This window comes from Choristoneura fumiferana, chromosome 6 (genome assembly GCF_025370935.1).
Source record: "Choristoneura fumiferana chromosome 6, NRCan_CFum_1, whole genome shotgun sequence".
NCBI lineage: Eukaryota > Metazoa > Arthropoda > Insecta > Lepidoptera > Tortricidae > Choristoneura > Choristoneura fumiferana.
In genome coordinates, this window is record NC_133477.1 from 649866 (window position 1) to 658600 (window position 8735).

At 37.5% G+C, this 8735-nt stretch overlaps 1 protein-coding gene across 1 annotated transcript; it reads right to left on the bottom strand.

The window, feature by feature from the left end:
• Nucleotides 1–127: 127 nt before the first annotated feature.
• Nucleotides 128–8048, bottom strand: LOC141428470 (uncharacterized). Its single transcript, XM_074088462.1, has 5 exons — nucleotides 7843–8048; nucleotides 6346–6537; nucleotides 5430–5518; nucleotides 4591–4702; nucleotides 128–292 (listed from the first exon to the last, which is right to left on the bottom strand). Coding segments are annotated over exons 1-5 (465 nt in total). The 5' UTR covers nucleotides 7844–8048; the 3' UTR covers nucleotides 128–221.
• Between the last annotated feature and the right edge of the window lie 687 nt (nucleotides 8049–8735).

Genomic DNA, 8735 nt, shown 5'->3' on the forward strand with positions numbered 1-8735 from the left:
TTTTTTTTAATTTGCCGCGGTTTGTCTGGAACAGCTTTCGTTGGCCAGTCTATAGCTCAACTTTAAAGAAAAGTTTGAAAATATACACTGTTAGTAAGTTACATGTGATGGTAATAAAAACAACGTGTTAATAAAAGTAAGCATAATATAATTTTCCAAGACAGTAGACAGTCGTGAAACATTATTTAAATGTAAATAATCACTTAAAAACTCCGTAGGCTTTAACCTTTGATTTCTAGAAAGTAGCTCAATACCACCAAGTGCAAGTAGCCGTCCACAACGAGCATCGGAACTGCAGGAAAGAAAAACCTATATTATTTTAATAATTGAAAAAACATAAATGACACTTAACACATTATTGTGCTGTACACAATATTCAACTATTACTATACATATGTATACCTACACCATTTTAGGGTTCCGTAGCCAAAATGGCAAAAATAGAAGGAACCCTTTATTATCTCGACATGTCCGTGTGTCTGTCTGTCCGTCCGTCCGCGGCTTTGCTCAGAGAAGTGCTCGAAAGCCGTTATTTAGGACAAACATAATTGTCGCAACTATGCCGACAAATTGTATGTCTGGCATTTTACAGGTTGCAGCCCAAATCTAAACGGTAGATACTTAGAAAATAGCAAAACAATAGTTTTAAACTATTTGAAATAAAAAAGTGACTTTGAGGATTTTACTTCGTTCAAATTAGTTTTGCATTGCTGCTAGAGCTAATACAGCTAGAGTTTAAGTTAGGTACCTTTTCAGGTAGTACTGCAATGGCTTAGCGCTGGCTTAAGATGATTTGTATTGGACACTCGAACAAGTTGAACCTTTGTGCTACAAATGTCATGTTGACATCTCATACTTTAGTCAAGGAAATCATAGTGAAATTGATTAATAAAAGGTTCCATCCTGGGTTATAATTCAATTTGTTCGACCGTACTATGTGCTTTTCTCGTATATTTTTTTCAGTTATGATTAAATCACGTAACATAACATTTACTATTTTGAATGTATATTAAACAAGCATGTTTTCAAGCTTAATGGCCTATGGTCATGTTTTTATTTACCAGGAGTGTTTAAATTTGACTAAGGTTAAATAGAAAGGTATAAAAACTATAATAGTAAAGTTTTCTTTGTTTTTTTTTGCATCTAATACCACAACTATTCAAGATTGTCTTGTATCAATAATAATTGAAGCATTTGGGAGCAACAAGGGCGTCCTCTATATTACTCTATTTTACAACATACTACCCACTCGCTTTACCCTCCGGTTCACGCCGAGTTTCATCGCTTTACCCTGGGTACTGTAGTACCCAACACTATTTGGACGTCGCTTTACCTTGGGTACAATAGCACAGAATAAGTAATAGTACTACCGTACAGAAGGGACTCTCTCGAACAAAAGTCAAGTTTAGGTATAAATCGTTACCTACTCTGACGGCTTGCACGCGAAATTGAAACTTATCATGTTACACGAGCGTGCATATTCCGTTGGGCACCCACTCGCCGATGAATAAAGATAACAGTGGGTATTAATATGAACTTTATAAACTACCTTCAATAAACAAGTAAATATTCCTTAACATACCTATATATCAACAAAGCATGTTAAAGATAACCTACAGGGCTTTTGTAATCCAAAAAAAATGTTTGAGAGCGGTTTGCGGCATAGGGCCTAGAACGTCGTGCAGGCCTATCTTCCAAAAACTAGGATTACTAACATTGACTGGGTTATACATTCTTGAGGCAGCTTCATATGTGCGGAAAGATTTTACTTCTTTCACCCAGCTAAAATCGAACCCAAGGCTTAGGGAAAGAGACAAATATAAGCTTAAAATGCCTCCATGCTCAACTGCATTCCATAAAAAAATCAGTTATGTTATGAGTATTATTGTATATGTCGTAAGATAGGACTTAGAGAGCCGGGATCCGACCGTAACATGATCAATGTGGGCATAACAAGTGGGATTCGGGCAGAGAATGAAACTATTTTGAAGAACTAACAAGTCCACTAATTGTGGTCAAGATAAAACCAAAACAATACGACACTCGTTCACTGAAATCTTAGAAATGCAGCTATCATAACGATTCACAATAACTTAAGGAAAAGCCTAGCTAAATAATAAAGAAACGCGTAACAGTTCCTGAGACTGTCGACTCGGGCCAGACTTCTTTTACAAGCTGACAATTGACGATCGCTTTTCCCGCGTCCAGATCTCAGGCTCTGTCAAGCGCGCCACGCATGGCAACACTGGCGTTTCGTAAGTGCTATAATGCCAATCCTTAATAAACCACACATAGTAATGACCATACAAGGACCATACTCATAATTCTACATATATACTTAACAAAATACTTACCACAAGAACTACGCCAACTACACGATAATTTATTGATGACAAAATTAAGGAAATGGTTAATAAAGAAATGTTTCTACGGATTAAAAGAGTTTAGAAAATAAGGAATGATAATCTAAGACAGTAACAATAATTGATGCAGTAATTAATTTGATCTATTAATATATGACAGCTAAATGATAATATTGTGTTAGTGACTATTTAATCCACAACAATTTGACATTATTATTATGTATAATTTGCATGCCTCTATCTGTTAAACATGTGAAACAAACAATTATAATTGTTATAATAACCACCTACATTGTACTTACCAATTTGTTTAAGCAAATAAATATTCTTTCTTTATTTCTAACTACCTTTGCCTACTACAGATTTCCGTATTGGCGAAACCATGTCTTAATATTATTTCTGACCAAACAATTACAGAATTTTATCAGTAGATAACTACAAACATACGAAACTATTACTAGGCAGGGACTCAGGAAATTAGAGAAGTAAAGAGAACGACCTTTCAACATCTTTAGGAATTTTGAAAAATGATAATTCCGATTCCTTAATCTTCTTTTTAATTATACATCCGTAAACACAACAGTATAACTCAGACCTAGGTAGCCTATAGTGTCCACGACAGGGTGAGTAGTCGGAGCTCACAAAATATATATCTTATTTACTTATACTAAATGGCTCTATCCTTTTCTTGAAAAAGGTATCAACGGTATTTTGGCCTCTGTCACGGCTGAAGCAACGGTTTAATGAGGTTGGGTACTATAATACGGTCAGCGTCAAAAGTAGCTGGTTACTTTTTTAACCCCCAACGCCAAAAGAGGGGTGTTATAAGTTTGACCACTATGTGTGTCTGTCTGTGTGTAAAGCGAGTGGCTACGCCCTTGTTGCACCCAATGCTTCAATTGTAAAAAAAAACCGGCCAAGAGCGTGTCAGACACGCCCAAATAGGGTTCCAAACTCACAAACTCAAACTCACAGCATTTATTGACAACAAAAACACAGTAAAAATAAGAGACGAGAGAAAAATTAGAGACGTTGTGCTGTAGTGTGGTGCCAAAAGGACTCAGCTCAGCATGTGCCGTAGCCCTGTAACCAGAGCTGCAGCGCTGGTTTTCAGCTGAACCCCGGTGAGTGTGCACCCACGTAACTGAACGCGTAATTATTGCGGGAAAAGAAAACAACTATATATTATATATATATATATATATATATATACGTATGTAAACTCTTTATTGCACGTAAAAATAAAATACAAATACACAGAGAGGAGAACAAAGGCAAGCTTATCCCTAAAAAGGGATCTCTTCCAGCTAACCTAATTAAAAGAAGACAATTTATAATATATACGCATTCCGTAGCCATTACGAAAAAATAAGTAATATTTTTCTAAGGATTTCGAATTTTGTACGGAATATTACAAGTTTAGGTATATTTTTTACCTTAGGCTGCTATTTACTCTTAAACTACTAATAATTGGGATGTCCCAATTTTTTACAACATATAATAAATCTAAAACCATTTGGAGAAATAGACTTTGTGAAGCGTTTTCAGAAATCAGATTCCAAAAATGTGATAAACTGAATTAAATAAACAAAATTTAAGTAAAGTTGAATATTTTGCAAACATATATCACTGAATCGAAAATCGTTTTAAAAGACCTATCCAACGATACTCCACACTACAAGGTTGGAGGAGAAAAAAAATCACCCCCACTTTACGTCAACATATATGGGAGGTACTCTAAAAAACATTTTTTTTTCATTTTTATTGTACTTACAATTTTTAGGCAGCTCAGTTTACATATATATATTCGTGCAAAATTACAGCTTTCTAGCATTGAAAGTCCCCTTAGAAACATTTTTCAGTCAGCATAAAAAACTTTGAAATCGGAATACCTTGACATTAATGGATGAACTTTTGCTATGTTGTTTTTTTTCTTTTTTTCCATTTGGTAGGTGACCTACCCACCTATCTACCTCTTAAGTTTGTCGTGCTACTTACGGGTATATAAAGTACATAAAGCTGTATATAAAGCTTTAAAATTAAATGAAACTAAACAAGCAACAAGTCTGGTCTACAATTCTGTCAAGTAACTTAAACTCAAGAGTCGGAACCCGTTAGTGAAATGGGTCCTGGCTGGTTAAACTTTTTAGTTTTTTAAAACACTCGGATTTTTGATTTTTATTGTCATATTTATTTTAAAAAGAAATATTTAAAAAGTAAATCTTACCGCTAAAAAACACTGTATACAGTATTGGTAGCACTATTAAAATCGCAAGTGCAAACACAATCTCCATTAAAGCGGATATTATAAGCCATGGCAGTAACAACCATCCAATTTCCTGTGAACAATAGTACATTGTGTATTAAGGGGCGTAAGAAGGGGATTACCAACGAGGGTCTATTAGAAGCCCGACGCCGAAACGGCCCGTGAAAATCGAAGTTCATGTCGTTTTCTTGACGCTAATATTATTTAATACGAGAGTGAGACGGACGGTACGATACGAACTTCGATTTTCGAATTTTGTAGTAGCCCCCTGTTTTGGCGGGTAGCCATATTTTATTCAGTTGTTTTTCTTAGCGTCTTGCTTTTGCTGAGCTGCGAAGTGTAGACACAAAATAATTTAATTTTTTGCATTTTTTTCCTCGCAATGTGATGAAAATCATTGTATGTATCACGGGCCGTAAGAGGATTACAAACTCGTGCCATTAAAAGCCCTCCGCCTCCGGCGTCGGATCGTTCTAATAGACTCTCGTTAGTTTGTTTGTTTAAACTCTTTATTGTACAAAAAGGGAAAACAAAAAGGTTACATAAAAAAAAAGTAAAGTGTTAAGCACAAAGGCGGACTTATCCCTGCAGGGATCTCTGCCAGTTAACCTTTGAGTAGTAGAGGAGCAATCAAAAAACAAGGATCGACAAATAGAGCAAAACATTTGAAAAAATATAAATGCATATGTAAACCTCAAATACCTAACTATATACAATAAATATATAACACATATATAAAACATTTAGTAGTTAGTAATCCCCTTCTTACGCCCCTTAATGCACAATGTACTATTTCTTACCAATATAACTCCCACGAGTAGTAACGCGACGGAAATTACATGAGGCAATATAAAGAGTGACCAAATTAGCATCATGGTACTTGCGATGGCTGAAAATAAAAATACGAATTAAATTTACTTTTTCCGTTTCAATCCGCAGTTTCAAAATGCATTATTAGTTATTATTATGAAACCGTGAAGCCCACTTTTAAATTGCGAGAAAAATTGTACAACCGTACCCGTAACCGTAACCGTGTGTATTACCGACCGGACGACGGATGGCCAAGTGGATAGAAAACCTGACTACGAAGCTTGAGGGTTCGATTCCCGGCCGGGGCAGATATTTGTATGAATAATACGAATGTTTGTTCTCGGATATTGGATGTTTAATATGTATTTAAGTATGTATTTGTAGGAGAAGGGGTCAGACATTATCAAGGAAACCCGGGAGTACTTACTAATGCTGTTCTGAGCTGTATTTCGGTAATCAATTCAATGTCAATTAACTTGACCTCCAAGAAAAATATACCGGGTACCTATTACGCGATAATAATATGTACGATCATGTGTATGTGTGTGTAGATATGGTTTTGTTGCATTTTAATTTTTCTGATCTACTGTTAATGCACCACCTGCTGTGAAATAGTCCCTTCTTTCTGTAAAAAGGTAACCTGGAAGAGATCGCTCTTAAGCGATAAGGCCGCCTATTGCTTACCTTGTAATTTTCTCTGTATACCTGTTTTTTGTATCGCTTACTATTTCTGGTGTACAATAAAGAGTAATTGTATTGTATTGTATTGTACGCGGGAATACTCTCACAGTTTCACGGCCTTTTCGTGGCACGTCACCGCGGCTGCGGCTCTGATACAGCCTACCCGGTTTTTGTCGGTAGATTACATTAGGTAACAGTTTGAATAATGCAGTTGCACCAACTTACGATCGATTTGCGCTTCTTCATTATCATTATCATTATCACTATTGTCTTCGTCTTTGCCGCCATCCTGCGACATTGACATCAGTAGAGCAATAGCTATAGATATCAAAGGAATAATCACTTTCAACATTGACCATATTGCTATGATCATAGCTCCCTTTTTTAAGTCTACGGTTCCGCAGCAATTCTTCAGCACTGTAAAAAATTATAATCAGACTTAATTAAAGATGTCTTATTTAAATTGGTATTCCTTTTTACCCACTGCTTCACTTGCGTTAAACAAGAGCGTTTCAAACGCACAGCAATTTACTATTTAACACCGTGGCCCGCCGAACAATCTCATTGTTTGAATAATGCCTCGGAAAACGCCCGGCACACCGCTAGCAACTAAGGCCGTGGTTACCATTCTCCTCTACCATGACCCCACACACACAACGATGCACCTTGCAAACCTTCGTGCCCAACCTAAGCGCCGCTGCTAGCCTGAGAGCGTTATCAAACAACGTACCTACCCAGCTGGGGCGAAGGCAGTGTGTGCAGCCAAGCACCTGACTGGTCGTGTGACGGCTTTCAATCGTGCCAAATCAGCCCCGAGGCACCCTCCAACAACATGCCGTTTTCGCCTTTCTGCACCATAAGTCATCCACTGTCTTTGCACAGAAGGATTTTCAGGACGCTCATTTCCAGGAGACAGAGTTGACCAACTCGCGAGCGCCTCCGAAACAAATGGAACAGTGACATTGCCGCCATTAATGGAAATAATGCGAGTGACAAGATCGGCCGTCCCATGCGAAGACGCAAGGAAAGCTATATAACACCAAGATCCTGAATCCGGCGTATCATTATTGTTTGTGATTATTTGCTATTGTTATTACGAGTACATACGACCAGACCGGACGACGACCAGATGGCCTAGTGGTTAGAGAACCTGACTACGAAGCTTGAGGTCCCGGGTTCGATTCCCGTGTCGGGGCAGATATTTGTATGAAAAATACGAATGTTTGTTCTCGGGTCTTGGGTGTTTACTATGTATTTAAGTATGTATCTATCTATATAATTATATTTATCCGTTGCTTAGTACCCATAACACAAGCTTTGCTAAGCTTACTTTGGGACTAGGTCAATTGGTGTGAATTGTCCCGTGATATTTATTTATTTATTTATTATTTATATGATTATTTTTATATGTTAAAATGTACAACACTAGTTGTTCATTGTTTAACAAACAAATAAATAAAAGAAACATACGTTGCACGCTATACAAAATTGAACTACAGTCACCCATATTATGAAGATTGGAATAGATTGTGGTTGGATAAGTGTACTGGTATTTATAATGAAAACTCCGCTTAGTCATTGAAATTATGTAGGAAATGATTTGTTCTATTTTGAAGACGGCTTGTACCGATTTTCGTCGCAATACATGGACTGCTTAGATTATAATCATTCGCTGTGGCTTCGTGGTGGCCGCTAACGGTTTAGTAAAACGTCTGTACGTACTTGTTGCGGCGCTGGCTTTGCTGCCGCAGACTCATAAACAAAGATTTCCCAGAACTGCTCGTGCAGTGCGCTTCAACTAGTCCGAAGTGCGAGTAATTATAGCCAGGTTTCTTTGTCATGGAGCCAAATGTTTAACGGACGAACTGATGATTTAGTTCGATTTTATGAAAGAATTTAGCTGTGTCCATTAAGGCCCACTGAAACAGTGACACTTCGTCTCGACCACCACAGAGTACTTTATACATATTCGACCACAGGCTACTAAGAGATACGCAAAGAGTATAAGTACCTATGTAGGAAGAGATACGACACCGCTCTACAGTGAGAATGACTGTGACAGTTTAAACTTATAGGTATATACAATACTCTTTGGTTTAAACCACCATGAAAAATGAAAACCAATATGGATTTTGTCTTAGAGGTGACACTATTTACCGGTCCGGATAATACAGACATGGAAATACCGAACCTATTTTTCGTGCGGTAAGCGCAAGGTTCAGGTGATCATATGATTCATATTATATGATCACCTGAATCTTGCGCTTACCGCTTGAAATCGTATCGCAGCAATTCGCATCGTTATTGACTGATGCGGCGTCGCATCGCATCGCATCGCATCGCATCGCAGTTTTGTGTGGGAGCCCTATGATGACTACTAGATTATTGTATTGTCACCAGATTTAATAGGTACCTACGATCACTGGAAGTGCATCAAAAACTACAAGATTTGATGTGCACATATAATTCATATGATCACCTGAACCTTGCGCTTACCGCACGAATTCGTATCGCAGCAATTCACATCTTTATTGAGCCCTCTTAGTGCTCCGGCCAGGATCGACTCCGTAGGACGGAATTGCTCAAGCATTGCATCGAGTGGGCATCGACTTGAA

Bases quoted from the DNA above. Each gene is read 5' to 3' on its own strand.
- LOC141428470 (XM_074088462.1), bottom strand. The intron at 5,519-6,345 runs GTAAGTTGGTGC...TTTTATTTTCAG, and splicing joins TGAAGAAGCGCAAATCGATC to CCATCGCAAGTACCATGATG. The intron at 4,703-5,429 runs GTAAGAAATAGT...TATTGTTCACAG, and splicing joins TACTCGTGGGAGTTATATTG to GAAATTGGATGGTTGTTACT.